Here is a 16,590-nt window from a genome sequence, read left to right as displayed (position 1 = left end):
TTTGATTATTATAACTGTTAGCCAGCTGGAAGGTATTATTTAGCTTGTTCATAACTGACCCCGCCGGGCCTTGCCCATGATTATTCAAAAAAGCAATTTTATCCAACCCAGCCATTCCTGCACCTACAAGCCCTCTATTGTTTGCTCCTGCCATTACCCACGTTGCTATAATTCTCTCTGTTGATTCTAGAGTTAAATTTTCTTCACTCAACAACCTTTGGCGAAGGGAATTGTCCCGTAGCCCAGCTAAAACTCTATCGCGAATGGCAGTGTCTTTGAAAGCCCCGAAGGTACAATATTCCGCCTGTAATTTTACAGACAAAATGAAGTCCTCTACTGTTTCATCTGGCTGTTGAACTCTATTGTTGAACTTTAAGCGTTGAATTAAGTCACTCTCTGTTTTGTCTAATCTAGCCTTAAGTTTTTGAGTCATCTCTTCATAAGGAATATCATTGACGCTCTTGGTAGGAAATAGTAATTTTATCTCTGAAAAAATTACTGGTCCTCCAAGAGTTACAAAATATCCTCTTTTCATATCCGAATCTACATTATTCACTAAAAAGAATAACTCTAAACGTTCAAACCAATCTGAGAATGAAGTGCCTTTGCGATAAGGCTCAATTGTAGTCGTAATGTTCGTTGGAGCCATTTTGAAGTACTAAACGCACCCCAACAATATGAAAACAAAGAAACCGCGGTTAACAAAGGCTAACGATATTGTCAACTGTTTTTTGTTAAATAGTTTTAAAGAAACAATAAACTCACCAGATACAATAGTGTTGTTGAAATATGTATGAAACGCTTTATCTTCACCTGATCCTCTGATGCCCAATACGTTGCCACTCGGCACAAAGAAGCACTTTCCTCCTATGAAGCAAGGCTCCACGATCACGCCGTCTCCGAACTATTCCGTTGTTCCGTCGATTCTAGGCACCTTATTTCAGCTTGAAAACGTTCCTTATTGTCACCAGGCCGACCAAATCGTAGAGACAGCGTTCGGGATATCACCGTATCGAAAATAGATAGCTACTAAATGAAAAGAAATCACACTTTTAATTGACAAATTCACTAAAATGTTCAACTATCTAACTTCAAACGGCCAAGGGTTGTTTTCTCAAAGTCAGTTTACAAAGACTATTGAAATGTTTATCAATACGTCTTTGTCTATTATTATCTTGGCAGTGAAGTGAAATAGCAAATAAACTAAAAAATGTCAACGCGATGGCGGTTAGCAAGCACTGTAACGCTGATAATGTCGGCTCATATCGTCGCCAAACTGTTAAAATCTGTTTTCTTTGTAGCGGATAGAATAACTGAACTTAGTTGGATGATTGTCGAGAGTAGACTGACTGTGTCAACTCGTTTATTTTGCTTTTAATGTTTCGAACGCGTTACATGTATTACGCTATTATTGCTCAGATCGAACCTTTCATTCGCTGTCTCTGTCATTGGACAGAGGTACATAACACCCATAAAGCGAGTTTAGTACTATTCCCCATTTAATTCCACCATGTTCGTAATCTTTACAGAAGCGTATTTCGATCACAACTGTAAGACTGTCTTCAGTGTCTCGTGCTTGACTCGGCTTGATCCTGAGTAAGACGTCCTAAGTAAGAAGGGGTAAGACACGGATTAAAAGTCGGCTTTATGTAGCAGGCTGCTTTGCCCGAGTTTTGAAAGTAAATTATGCAATTCAAATATCCAATGCTGAAGCTTATTGCAGCACCAAATGCATATAATTAGATGTACATTGACAGAAAGATAGTTTGATATAAAGATGCAATACGGTGTGCGCACTGTGATCGGTTTCCCAATAGGGTGGCTGTACCAGTTTGTCTTTGTGTCCTACTTGATGTCAGCATAACGTACCCTATGTTGCTCGGGTTTGTATTTACATTTTGTGATCAAAATGTCATTTTCAGAGTTGATTACGACGTCGAACTCTAGATCTATTATTGTATATTTGCTTTGAGTTTTTTCAAAACTCGCTCTGATTTTGTATTTTGATAATTTTTCAAATTCACCAACTCTTAACGAATCTATTAGCAAGAAAATCTTGCAAATCGGTCAACCCGTTCGTAAGTTATATTGCCTATAAGTAAAGGCAACCCCATTTTTACATAACATTGATATAGATTATGAGTATACTTATAGGGTTTATATGGATCGTAAGGAATAAACATCACCATTTCATTATCCTCACTTACCTCGCTTGAACTTTTTTCAGTTTGATGTTGTGTGTTTTTCCCAAAAAATCGTTGATAAAGTCTAATGCTAAATCTACTGCTGGCCCACATCGTTCCAAATCAAAAGGCGAATCTGAAAAAAAGGAAAAAGATACTGTTTGGGTGCATATGGACTGGAGAAATTATAATGTTTAACTTAAGTTAAAATGCATCAAAATACAAGTTCAGTAATTATTTATGATTTTAGAAGCACAAAGGTGAAGAAAATTATGTAGAAGTTACTTATTCTCTACCAATTTTTACATTTATTATATGAAATAAAGAGGTGAAATCTTACCCAACAAACAGGGGAAGCTGGAAAAGGGCTTATTCCGTAGAAAATAAGCTTCTTCAGCAAAAAAAAACTTGCTTATTCAGCCTAAATTGTTTGTTAAGTAGTCGGCCATTACAGAATAATCGATTATGTTTGGATTCTGTTCTTAAGATGTATTATTATTATGTGCTAAGGACTACGGAGTAAACACCTTTGAATATATTTTAACCAGATTTACGCATTGTAATAGTTTAGCCGCTTGTAATTATTTGACGGCCAAGGAAAAAGAAGTAAAAGCATTTTATTATGTGTGAGATGATTTTCATCGGCTTTTTTCGGTTAAAAAAGCCGATGAAAATAATCTCACATGATTAGAAGCGGTGATGATCTCTGTTAAACATTTTATTATGTGCAAATGTGTGCTTTCAAATGAACTTTCTGCGTGTCATGAAGATCTACAAAACGCTAATATCCCTAGGAACACTTTTCAAATTGGAGTAATCGATTTTGACCTTGTTTTTTGGGACGACGAATTAGAGGGTCTTGTTTCCCGGACCATGAAACATCGTCGGAATACCGGGATTTTATTAAAACACTTGCATCAAATTCATAGATTTATTGAATTTTTGAGAAACGGAGACGAGCCAGCCTCGGGCTGAAAGTCTCCTTAATAAAGATACAAAAAAAAAAAAAATTTGAGAAAGGTAAAATGTGTTCAGTTTAATTTATATACGACCGAATCGTTACTTGTCTACTAGTTTGCAATACGATTTAAAAAAAAATGCTAAGGCATTGATACCGTGGGGCATCGAAATCCGTACAGTTAAGCACCTTAGTATATGAAAAAGTCATTAGAAAATAGGAATCGAATGTAAATAAAACGTTTGTCATCAACACAGGAGCATAGAGGCTTCTACTTTTGAAGTGATTGACATTTACTCATTAAAAACTACGAAAAACATGATAAAATAATGAATTAAATCAACTACTCTTGACTCGAAATCCGTCCACTGTGGACGGATTTTGAATCAAAGGATCAAAATCCGTACAGCTATTTTTCAACTGAATATTTAAATTGAAACAGTGTGATTGACTAAACTACCACTGTGAATAGTTCGATACGCACCTTGAGAAGCGATCTCTTCGATTTGTATTCCGCTTATCTCATGTAATGATTCGCAATTAGCAATTAAAACACAATTACTTTTGGTGCAATTATGCTCTACCCGAAAACAAAATGGCGGCACAAACTCCGTGTTTGGTAGGTGGAGATTTGTTTTTGATTTTTGTTGTTTAAATTTCAAAGCCTTCTTTCCAATTCTATGCCCTAAAAGATTACTGCTAAGAATCTGAACAGGATAAGATTAATTATTTCTACATTAATTACCTTTAACCCCCTTCAATTGATTGATATCTCATAAGGTGGACGGCTTTCGGTGCTGTTCGGATTTCGGTCCCGCAGGTACTTGAATCCGAAAATGAAGACTTTTTAGTGCATTTATTTCAGAATCAGAATCAGACAACCCTGCTCGCTATCAATCGAAGTTGGTTTAATTAACTTCAATGCCATGAAAACCTTCTCCAGACGGCATGCTAGTTCTCCAGTTACTTCACAAACAGAGCATGCTCCTTATTGATGAAATTATCCAAACTACGACGTCTCAGCCTTTCTCGATCATAGCCTCCAATCCTTTTTTGAGAGATGGTGCCTGATTCCCGTGGTGTGTGGATCGGCAGGGTATCCGATGGAGTATTAAAAAACGTTCGAACTCTTCTTTGACAAATTTAATCAGCTTGTGACGGGAAACGATCGGAAGCTCAGCAGTCAGCTGATTTAGGGAATTATTTTTCTGCACTTTGGAACCATCTCATAAGTGAGACAAGCTTGATGTTTAGGCACTCATTTACCCGTTTTAGAATTGTCTCGAGTGGGAAGGGTGTTGTAAGCTATTCCGTTTAGATAGCAAAAACTCTAGGCTAGCTAGCTTCAGCCGTCAACAGCATTACGTCACAGCCCCCAAGCGTTTCCGATACCAGCCTAACAGGCTGGAGAGCGTCAAATTACGATTTAGGTACTCATATCCAGTTATTTTTGGCTATGTATGTACGCTCTCCTGGTAATTTGTCAACCCCAGGGGCTTTGTTGTTTTTCAGCCGGCCGATCTCCTCCTGGATTTCTTCAAGATCCGGAGTCGGAAGACGTATGCGAGTGCTCCCAAATTCATTACCATACCGCCATCGTAGTGCTGCCGTCAATATTGGACCACCTCACGCTCGTTGTTAAGAAGGTTCCCGTTTATGTCCTTACACATATCAGGCTATGGCACGTGGCCCTTACGTACAGGGTTTAACATCTCCTAGAACTTTCGTGCGCTATTACCGAAGTACAGTTGCTTCGTCGCGCTATTCTGCCACCCAATGTTTAACTGCGGCGAACGACTTCGACACGTCTTGTACACCGTCGAGAGTTCTGAGCGCAGGCATACTGCAACGAGAATTTACCGTCGATTAGAACGCGGGTGATTTGGATTTCCGTTTCTTGATTAGGTGATTTCCATGTGGATATATATTAGTGTGGGCAGTGTATGTTGATGATGCCATAGTTGAAGCTTGCACATCCTTGCGTTGATTGGCTGTCATGCGTTGGCGTATCTTGCCATACAATATAAAGCCGCTTCCCAGCTCGTTAGTGGTGCCAAAGCTTTGGTAGAAACTAGCCGCTCGACGCCTCTTTTCTATATTTCTGTCCTGTTCAGCAGATTTCCTACAGCGCTACGACGTCAAAATTGCGGGTATGTAATTTATTGTAGGTTATCTCAACTGTAAGCCTGTCTGCAGTGCACTATGGTCCAGGATACAGATTTACGCGGAAAGATGAATTTTACGCCAAAACTATATTTTTTAGAAAAAACTGTTGTTCTACAAAATTGTTCGAAATAGTAAGGCCATCATTATGGTTTTACCAAAAAATAGGGTGGCCCATCATATAAAAAAAATTAGAAAATATTTTTTTTTATTTCTTGGAATATTGACATGTTATGTTCTACAAAGTTGTAGCGTAGCTTATTCCAATCAATTTAGCTTAAAAATTTTTTTTGTAGCTCTTAAGTTGGCTGATTTAGAGCAATTTTACCTTATTGGATTAGGGTGTACCTAAAAAAACAGTATTTTTGATCTAATTTTTTTGTTTTAGATTTCTCGAAAAAGTCGTCTTCAGGTGACTTTTAGAGCTCAGAAAAATGCAACTTTTTATGGGTAAATATGCACAATATCTTTTTCCGATCAAAAGTTATAATCGTTTTTCTGTCAAAATTACATTTTTTTCATAAGTTGATATCTCCGGTTAGGGCAGACCAAAATAATGTGTTTACACGGCATTTGAAAGATAAATTAATATTCTTTATTATGTCAAAAAATTGGGGGTATGTTATTTTTTTATCTCAAGTTTTACTAATTTTACTAAAATCATGTTTTTTCAAATAAATTAATATAACTCAACAACGGAAAAAGATACAGACGATATTCTTATGGCAAAACACGCGTTTTGAAAAGCCCCAAAAGTCTTCAGAAGATGACATTCGTGAGAAATAAAAAATAAAAAATCTACAGCTCTAACACTTTTTATAAGTTTTATCATTATCATCGTATTGCAAGATTTACGAGAAAAGATGCATTTTCGGTCTGAAGCATACTTTTAAGAAACAAAATGGTAGAACCATAATGATGGCCTTACTATTTCGAACAATTTTGTAGAACAACAGTTTTGTCTAAAAAATATAGTTTTGGCGTAAAATTCATCTTTCCGCGTAAATCTGTATCCTGGACCATAGTGCAGTGTCTCGTACTTGACTCGACTTTAATGAAACCCATATACTCCTTATGGAATGCAATATACTATACTACGGAGTAAAGGTTTGATGTAGCTTAGCATTGGCTGACTACACATATCTATAATTGCTATTCTATGATTGACCAGAATCAGTGAAGGTACACAAAGAATCAACTGAATGATTGACTGGGATTGTTCAAGCATTTTCAGTGGGCAAATTTCAATGAATCAAATGTTCGAATGATCAATAACGGCGCCGGCCACGTCCTTGTAGTCAGTTAGGAAGAGGGAATATTAGTAGGTGGTTTTTGCTATTTGAAAATCACGTTTACCTCTGCGTCTCCACAAAACCACAGGAAGGATTATCAGTTAGTCGGTAGGCATCGTTGGATCTGGATTCACTGTGATAAGCGATACGACCGTGATAAGCAAGCATGGACAATACTCACCATGCATTCCCGGTTGCATATATAATGCAGAATTTCCATAAACAATTAAGAATTTTCCACAAAACAAAAATAAATTTGCAATTTTAAAAGTAAAAATTACAATAATAGAATTAGAATTTTCCATAAAAAAAATCAAAATGATCGGAAAAAATACAAAATTCCCACAAATAAATCAATATTAGCAATATACAGTTGAACAATTTTCCACAAAATAAATATTTTTTTTCACAAAAAAATTTAAACCTTCAACAAAAAATCAATAAGAAGCAACAAAAAAATATATGAAAATTTCCATAAAAAAATATAAAAAGCAATAAAACTGAGTATTTTTCCATAGATGACCCCTTTCTTAAAAGCGTTTAAAGTTAATGGAAAATTTTATAAAATTTGTTGCTTTTTGTTTTTTTTATGGAAATTTTCTTATTTTTTTTTTGAGATCTGGTAGAACGAACTTGATTCATTGACACAAATGTACGTGAGAGTGAGTCTTTTGTAGCGGAAACAATAACGTAAATAGTAACTTCTCATTCTTATCAGTCAAAAATGTATTAGGATGATTATACACTTTTATTTGTGCGTCAGAGACCGTAAAAAATCTAACGCTATTTTTAACTAACGATTTTTCGTACGGTTTTGCGAAAATTCTTACGAATCTAACTAATCTCTTGCAATATCTTGGTCTTCGCATTTCACATGATTTTTCCACTTAAAAATATTATCTCATTAAAGAGCTGATAGTAGGTAGGTGTGGCATATCTTCTTCTTCTTCTTTTTGTCACTACATACCCCACCGGGACATTGCTGCCTCGCAGCTTCCACAGTTATTAACTGCGAGGTTTCTAAGGTGTGATATCCGTAGGTACTTATTTATTCATTCTTACCTCTAAAATGAGCAAGGAGTAATGAAATGAACATTTCCCACCAAAAACGGTTATACGTTGTGAAATTATTGTACGAAAACATTAATTGTGGGGAGAGAAAATAGAAAAATCCAGATTATTCCACCTAGCAGTGATGGTGCCTTTCTCGTGCGAATAAAAAATAGTATTTTGGCCATAATTTCCGATCCCATAGTCCGATTTGCCCAATTTTCAATAGGAAACAATGGGACAGGATTCTGCGTCGAATGCGGATAAAGATAAGAGTCTTAAAAATGAGTTACAAACTTTTACTCGATTTTTTTGGCCATAATTTCCTATCCTATAGTCCGATCTGGCCAATTTTCAATAGGAAACAATGGGACAGGTTTTTGCGTTGAATGTAACTTGTTGCAAGCAAATCGGTTAAGGATAAGTGCCTGAAAAATGAGTGACACTTTTTTACGCGATTATTCCGTAAAAAAAGTATTTTGGCCATAACTTCCGATCCCATAGTCCGATCTGGCCAATGGGTCTCCGAGCCTTCTAAGAAAAAAATGTTTTTAGAGCGATCATATAGCCTTTACGTATACTTAGTATACGAGGAAGGCAAAAAACCTTGAGCTGACTGTCGTCTGCTTGGCGTGGCTCCTGCTGCGGCTGCCGTGGTTTTGTTTTTCTGTTATTGCATGGAAGAATGAATGGTAAAAAGAAATGTCAACCATTCCCGTCCCTGATCGAGACAATTTCCAATTCGAAAATTGCCTAGACCGGCACCGGGAATCGAACCCAGCCACCCTCAGCATGGTCTTGCTTTGTAGCCGCGCGTCTTACCGCTAAGCTAAGGAGGGCCCCTGATTTCTTTATTGGTAATTTTCTAATTGTTTATGGAAAATTTCTAGTTCTTCATGGAAATTTTACTTTGCTGCCATCTTTACATTCATTCTCTGTTACTGGTGCAATTAGCTTAACCCTGCCTTATTCACTAAGCGAATTTGAAATGAACTTGAGAGGATTACCACCATCTACATATTCATTAATATTTCTATGATAAGTGGCAAAAAGTTAGTTGTCGTTTTCGGCCGTTGTAGTCTTGTAAAGCAGCAAAAACAAGTTTAGGGTGGGTGTACCAATTGTCCCCATACATTAGAACAACTTTTTTTTAATTAGTAAAAAGCACGTGGGTGGACTTTATATATCAAGCGAAAGGTTTTACTTCTTGCGCCTTAGAACAGCTGTGAAAACCACAATAAAATTTGTTAATCCTCAAAATTGAATAATCCATAATAGGAACACATACACCAGTTGTGGCACTATTCTTGATTTTGGTTCCTTATTTGGCAAATCCCATTGCCTTCTTATGGGATTGGCCAAATAGGGACCACTAGTGCGATAACTGGTGTAAAGGACGTCAAAAATTGAGCAAAATCAATTATGCTTTGCTTGTTTTAGAGGAGATCAAATGTGTTATCGTATCATATGAATATGCTTAATCGATATGAACTTGGTTTGCAGTGATTTGATTGGCCATGTGGCATATAAAGCACTAGTGCGACAACTGATGCTATAGCCACGAGTGGTACATCTAGCCTACTTCTGCATCCGACGGTTTCGGTAATTTGTTTTACCTTTTTCAAGGATTTGAAGCTTCAAATCATTGAAAAAGGTAAAATAAATTACCGAAACCGTCGGATGCAGAAGAAAACTTGTTTTTGCTGCTTTACAAGACTGCAACAACCGAAAACGACTTGATTTTCAATTAAGTTTTCCAAAGTCGCCAAGAGTTATTTCGTTCGCAAAAAAATTCGTGTTTCTGCTAGACAAAATAAAGTTGAAAGTTGAATGTGTTTACCAAACGATCCATCACTTAATAATCTATATCCAATCCACTTGTACTATGCAGACGAATTCTCGATTTCTTGTAGTAATAAATGTAGCAATAAATGTCCGAAAGCAATGTGAAAGAACAGAATCTGAAAGTTGTCACTGGATTACGAAGAGTTCGAAATTAATTTGAAAGATGTTGTAGAAGCTCCATTAGAGATTAACTATCGTAGTAGTGCCTCAATGTAAAAAAAGCTTTCCAATCATTGTTGCTTTTAAATTTAGTGACGTAAATCAAATCAATGTTGGTTTCCCCAATAGTAACTGACAGTAATTAACTACCAAACACAAACCAATTGAATCACATACCTAAATGGGACGCCATTAGCACTCCAACGTTGAATAAGGTATAATTAGCACCGATACCGTCCTCCTGCACCTCGATACGGTTGATCCAGTCGGCGGACCGTTTGGCAACCCGATGACCTCCGTTGCTGCTGCCCGCTGCTCCCATTGCGAAGGCCAGACCCAGCTCATCCTCCTCGAAGTAGGCCACATCATCGTTCGGACGTTCTCGCACCGTGTCGCTGAGATTGTTCAGCAGACCTGCAATGTCGTTGTCTTCCGGTGCCACCCCGGACGTGGGCTTACCTCGGACGCAAAACGATAAGACACAATACTGGAACAGTAGCACAATCACAGGTGCGCGGAATGCTTTTCCGCACATGGTGGATCCAGCCGGGAACTGGCAGGAGTAGTGCGACTGGATTCAATTATTATCACTCAAATAATTATCATTTCATTGTCCGTTTGAATATTCAGTGTCTCGTTGGCTTGGGGTAATGAAAGAACATCTTTTGCACGAGCGTTTGTACCTGAATGTCATGATGTTTATGTTTCCAAGTGTGTTAATCGTGATTACAAAATGAACTATAATAGAATCGAAATATTAATTTACACTAATTTACAATATTTACCAATTAACACTGTTTTTGCTTGCACTCACAAACCTAACAACGCCTAGTTGATATCACAAGCCAATGATGAGAAATCGAAATAATGCTGTCGGAATGCTATTAATTTTACTTTTCAAACAGCACACCTGTTGGCTACATACCACAGTATACATCTCCAAAGTTCGCATCATCCAGTTTTTTTCTGGCAGCTTTTTCCTCGGCAACTGTGTAGTCACAATTTCGAGGTTGAATAAATTCCTGACGATAAGGCTTATGGCATATTCGTTTTATTCACACCTTCGAACACAACGGTAATGGTTCTGTCTGGCCAAATGGGATCAGAATGTAATCGCAGCAATTGCGCCCAGATAAGTACAAGAAAAAGGTTCATGGAATAATTTGTCCCACGTCCTAATCGAATCAATCTCAATGCAGTCACGATTTAAAAAAGAAAGGATATGAGCAACTTTTGCAAAGAAAATTTCTTTGAAAATATTACTGCTTATGAAAAAATGTAAAATAAGACGAAAAAATAGCATTCCGAAGCATGCTACTTTTATTTGTTTTAATTAACACATCATTTCTTTATTAAACAGTTTGAAATACCGTGCGTCTCCATACTGATCTATTATATCTATTTTTAAACTTTCTCAGCCCTTGGGATAAAAAGTAGTAAAAGTTCCCCCAAACACACGCGATTGTCGCCACGACTCTATACCTACGAAGACAGAATCGCTAAGCGACAACGAGAGTCACGTCGCGTGTATTTGAGGCAGCTTTAAATTTGATTTTGTGAGCAGAATATGAGCACAACGCCACTTCCTACTTGGACAAGTTGAAGAAATTTCCTAAAAAATGCGTAGCATGGACTTTTGACGCCCTTGGCGAAGCCTTCATATGGCGCCCCTGAAAATTTTGGCGTTATCTCATTGTCGGACAATTAAAATGTCCTTGATTTTTACGCTTGCCAAGAAAATTCGTTAATAATTAAATAATGACGAGATGTTTCAGCTGATCACCTAAGATTTTTTGAAGTTTTGTAAATAACTTTTACTATTCGCTAAATATGTAAGGAGATAAATACCCTTGCATAAATTCGGTTTTTTAAAATCGCCATAGGACCAGGCCAAAAAATTATGAAAAATCTAAAATTTCAGTTGAATATTGTTTTCACTATTCTTTATTCCAACATTCGAACTAAGTGAGCAGCCCACTGAAGTTTGCCGTATTTTATACAATTTGCAATATTTCCTGTTTTATACAGATCGTGATTCATGTGTCAGCGTTACCATTTTCTAGATTCCCTCTACATATCGTACGCAACACTAGTTTCACAAAAGCCACGAAAGCTTTCCGGTCCGCTTTTTTCAACGTCCACGTTCCATGTCCGCATAGGGCCACTGACCCTCTTCAGTGGGCCAAATGCCTCCACTACTGGCATGAGGTCGATGTCGCCCTCAAAGCTTAAAGTATGCGACCGTGTGATGATTGTGCCGTTCCTTTGCACCTCCTAACCGCGCCCTCAGTGCAATGTTTAACAATAAATTCGAAAGTGCATTATCTTCTATTTATATTTGAATGTAACAGATGTCATAATTGAATTACATAAAACAACAACACTGGACATAATATGAATTGAGATATATTTTTTGCAATTCCTGATCATAATACCTGGTTTACAGTTCGTGTTTGAGTGATGAAACGACCTACTTTTCCATACCAATAAAATGGGTGCGTTACAGGGATGTTAACGATCATTCAGTAATTTGCGTTCGATCATTTAGTAGTTTGTCAATAACACATTCCAGAAGCTGATTTTCAAAATATGTTGTATGGTGGACTTGTAGTGCAAAGGTTTTTCTACCGTTCTGCCTAATGGTTCGTTCTTTGAATTCCACTAGTAACGAGTTATAGCTATAGTTTCATTAACTTGGACTAAATGATAACAAAATACCAATCATTTAGTTTAAGTTATTGCAACTAGCGCTCTAACTCCGTTATTAGTTGAATTCTAATAACGAACCATTAGGCAAAGTTGTAGAAAAACCTTCGCACTAGAAGTCCACCATACAACATATTTTGAAATTCAGCTTCTGGAATGTGTTATTGACAAACTACTAAATGATCGAACGCAAATTATTGAATGATCATTAACATCCTTGGCGTTAATGAACATTATGCAATTCAAATGGGTTGCATAATATCTATTATAGCACTCATTTGGGTGCTATAATGAAAAACCAACATCAGAACAGTAGTTACATGACTGCATTTTGCTGAATTAGCTTGGGATAGTGTTCAGATAGTGTATTATCTGCGTCGCGTAATAAATGAAATCTCGCTTAACTTTTCAAAAGGTCCTAAGTAACATTTTTTCATGAATTAATTTGAATAGCGCAATCAACAGAACAACATGAAAGCTTTTGATTGCAGTACTCAAATTAATTCATGAAAAAAATGTTACTTAGGACCTTTTGAAAAGTTAAGCGAGAAATAGTTTGATGGACATAACATAAGAATTTTCCAAACACTAGTTCATTTATCGCTTCAAGGCTTGTACAGCTATGTGATGTGGCACGATAACATAGAATCTGATTGTTCTCTGCAGCAACATTATTTATTGGCAAGAATTATCATTTGGAGTGAATCGGTCTCTACTATTTTGGTACTGATTTATCATAACAAAGCTCATTTCCGTCATTGCAAAATAGCGTGTGCAACTCGTTGCAAAACTAGATTTTTTCAGCACTCGTAGTATTTGATAAACGTACAACTCCTGCTGAAAAAAATTTCTTTTTGCAACTAGTTGCACAAACTACTATTTTCAACCGTCTAAGACGAATTAAGTACTCTCCATTTATTTCCACTAGTTAATTTTCGTTATCTTTGCAGATACGTATTTCGACCACAACTGTGTGGTCGTCTTCAGTGTCTCGACTCGACTTGTCAAGTGGAAGTAAGTCGAGTCAAGTACGAGACACTGAAGACGACCACACAGTTGTGGTCGAAATACGTATCTGCAAAGATAACGAAAATTAACTAGTGGAAATAAATGGAGAGTACTTAATTCGTCTTAGACGGTTGAATACATTCCACTAAAAGAGCTTTATATATTTTTCTACTATTTTCAGTCAACTTGGATGCACACAAAAAATGCAGCCCAACCACCACAATTTTAATGGAATTGATTTCAAATTTACATCACTCGACACCTAAACACAGCAACTCATACAGGCGCTTAGAGGCCATGTGCATGATTTACGATCTAGATATGTCCATGATCCAGAAGAAGAAGACGGTGTCCATACAGCCCCTTAGAGGCCATGCGCATGATTTACGATTTGAATATGTTCAAACCGGATATCCTAAGTTCTCCAAATCATTCTGGAATTCAATCCAATTCATCTTTCAAGTCAACTGTGCTTGGTACAAAGCCTTTAGCAATCCATTGTGTCTGGCTACTGGCGCTCAAAGACAATATGCACTTTGAACATTCAATTTGGAAATAACAAAATTGAAAACCATGCGCATGGCTTCCATGAGCCTTCTGAACTCCAGAATTATTTGGAGAAAATCTGGTTTGGACATATCTAGATCAAAAATGATACACATGGCTTCTAAGGGCCTGTATGGGCACCATGGGTTACTATTGGTTTAGTACCAAGCATAATTGACTTATTGGCCATATTATTGAAATATTTTCATATTATGTCGATGAGATTGGGAAGAGTTGATCCTCTTTTCTCATTTTCGATTAACCACAGACAAAAACACATAAATTGGCGTGGTTTGGCACAGTCTCTCTGAGAAACATCCAACTTGAATTTAATTATGTGAAAAAGTCTGTAAATTGCTTTTATTATTGATGCAAACGATTTGTTGTCAAAATATTGAGGAAATTGATCCCTCTCTAAGAGCTTGTTTAATAAAAGTGGAAAAGTGCTGACTGATATATTGAATATTTTTCCTTCTCATTGCATTGAGTCGGTTTACTCGGTTTGGTCAATACATCTAAACGACTCTTGTAGATTCCTCAATGAATGTGAATAGCATCTTCCCGATTCCGTTTAGCTTGATGATTGAGAAGGACACAAATTTCACTAAATACACACATTGCTTTCTCTATTACTTATTTACCTGACATGAGATTATATGCTAATCACATAGAAACAGACGTCTCACTCAACATATAGTTACATCCAGGCCAATCACCAATCCATTGCCACATCAGCTATGAACATCCAGTCACCAAGGAATCTGCGTACATATTATTATATGTTCCATCGTTCACGTTTTCAACGATGGATTCAATTTTTTGTAGGTTGTCAATCAGCAACCGATGGCGCTTCCATGCGATTTTGCTTGTGTTTGACTTTTGCACACTACCGCCATCTGGTCTCCGATTGTCCTCTCACAGTTCATTTAGTATTGGGCGATAATGTTTCCGTGACGATGATTTGGATTGCATTTTGTTCTAAGTGAGACGTATGTTTCTCTGTGTGCTAATTATTACATTCACAAATCATAGAACGAGGGTTATGAATGACTGTAGCTTCTTCTCTCATCTACTAAATAGTCTAGAGCTTCAGTCGAGAAGCACCTAGATTCATTCTTTAATGGAAATGTAAAAATAAATTGATTATAGACAAAAACATATACCCAGTTCTTATGTTCTTGTAATTGCTGCTCCTTCTGTGCGTAATACATGAATTGAGTTGTTCATCTATTTAATCTATTACTCCCGATTGATGTAAATGTGTTAATTACAGTTAATTTTCTGATCTAATTTCCTCGTCTTTAAAAAAATATATCTCTTCTTCTCCTCTTGAAAATTATGATTTCTTTTCCAAAATTTTAATTCAATGTTTAATAAAATCTCAGAAAAAAAAACATTTCCAGGTCATTTTTGAAATAAACTTTTTGGTGGTATAATGATTGTTTGATTGCCCTAAGAAATAGAGCAGAAGCTTGTAAAATTTTGCCCTGTAGGATCTAGAGATAATTATATTTTATATCGTAAAGCTGAAGCACAATTTATTCGTATAGCAAAATTAAAAAAAAAGGAATTATTGGAATTTTTTTATTGAAAATCTTGATAGAGATACTTCATTATCTACTTTATGGTCAGTAGCCAGAAATTTAAGAAATTATGATGTTTCAAACTCTCCAATTAACAAAGGATATTCTGAAAATTGGATTGAAAAATTCGTTTCCAAAATTTGTTCTGATTTTGTTCCACAGTTGTTAAAATTTGAAAGTAATAAAATAATCAATTCATACTCGGTAAGTAGGACTTGACCAGGTTAGTCGGTTTTTCTGCGCTTGTCATATTTTTTCTCTCTGTTTTCAGATGTTGGATTGCAACTTGAAGTAAAGGATCACTGTGTGGATGCGATAGGAGCAGGTTTCAAAGATAGAAGGCTGACAAAGGGCCCAATTAGGAAGTATTTGTCCCAGGAAAACAAGTATCAATTTTTTTTTTTTTTATCTTTACTTTCTTTTATGAAGTTTGTTTTATTGCTCAGTTAATTTACTTTTCTTACTCCTCTTCAATTCTCCGTGATGGAGGCTGATGGGGGAGAAACTAATTCTGGAGATGATAATAATGGATCCACTTCTAATTTAGTTAAACCTTTTCCCACATTAAAACGTATTCTAAATATGAACACTCTAATGGTTTAAAAGTAACATTTGCTGGTTCTATACTTCCCGATTTTGTTATTATTAATAATGTTATCTTCAATGTTAGACTATATTTCCCAAACTGATGCACTGTGAGCGTTATCTTCTTTTTGGACATACATCGCTATTTTACTCCAACAAACCGAAGTGCTCCAAATATGGTGATGTTCATAATTCATTTGATTGCGAGCAACAATCAGATGTTTGCATTTATTGTAGAAATAATCATAAATCATTAAAAGATTGTCCAGTTCTTCTCGCTAATAAAAAAAATAGTATTTTGAATATTAAAAATCAATTGTCGTTTGAACCTTTGAAAATTTGAACCTTTATTAGTAGTTGAAAATGAGGATGTAAATGGAAATAATAATAGCTTTGTTTACAAACCTCCTAATAAAATAAAAAGAAATCACAACTCACTTAGAAGACATGCTCATAGTATTGACCCTCAAACTTCGACATCTTTTGATAATAATTTTCCTCATTTTGTTCCT

General features: G+C 36.3%; 1 protein-coding gene across 6 annotated transcripts in view; it reads right to left on the bottom strand.

Annotated features, from left to right (window-relative positions):
* LOC134212722 (atrial natriuretic peptide receptor 1) overlaps positions 1-16,590 on the bottom strand; it is a 96,393-nt gene that overhangs the window by 67,328 nt on the left and 12,475 nt on the right. For 5 of the 6 annotated variants that reach the window (XM_062690813.1, XM_062690812.1, XM_062690815.1 and 2 more), the window contains exons 2-3: positions 9,828-10,388; positions 2,208-2,319 (exon numbers count right to left, since the gene is read on the bottom strand). In XM_062690813.1, coding sequence (XP_062546797.1) covers positions 2,208-2,319; positions 9,828-10,185 — 470 coding nt within the window. In that variant the 5' untranslated portion in view covers positions 10,186-10,388. Of the gene's footprint in view, positions 1-2,207; positions 2,320-9,827; positions 10,389-10,575; positions 10,609-16,590 lie in introns of those variants that run through there. The other variant, XM_062690814.1, reaches the window with a different exon arrangement.

The sequence above is a fragment of the Armigeres subalbatus genome, chromosome 2, assembly GCF_024139115.2.
Source record: "Armigeres subalbatus isolate Guangzhou_Male chromosome 2, GZ_Asu_2, whole genome shotgun sequence".
NCBI lineage: Eukaryota > Metazoa > Arthropoda > Insecta > Diptera > Culicidae > Armigeres > Armigeres subalbatus.
This window is presented reverse-complemented; position numbering and strand designations above follow the sequence as displayed.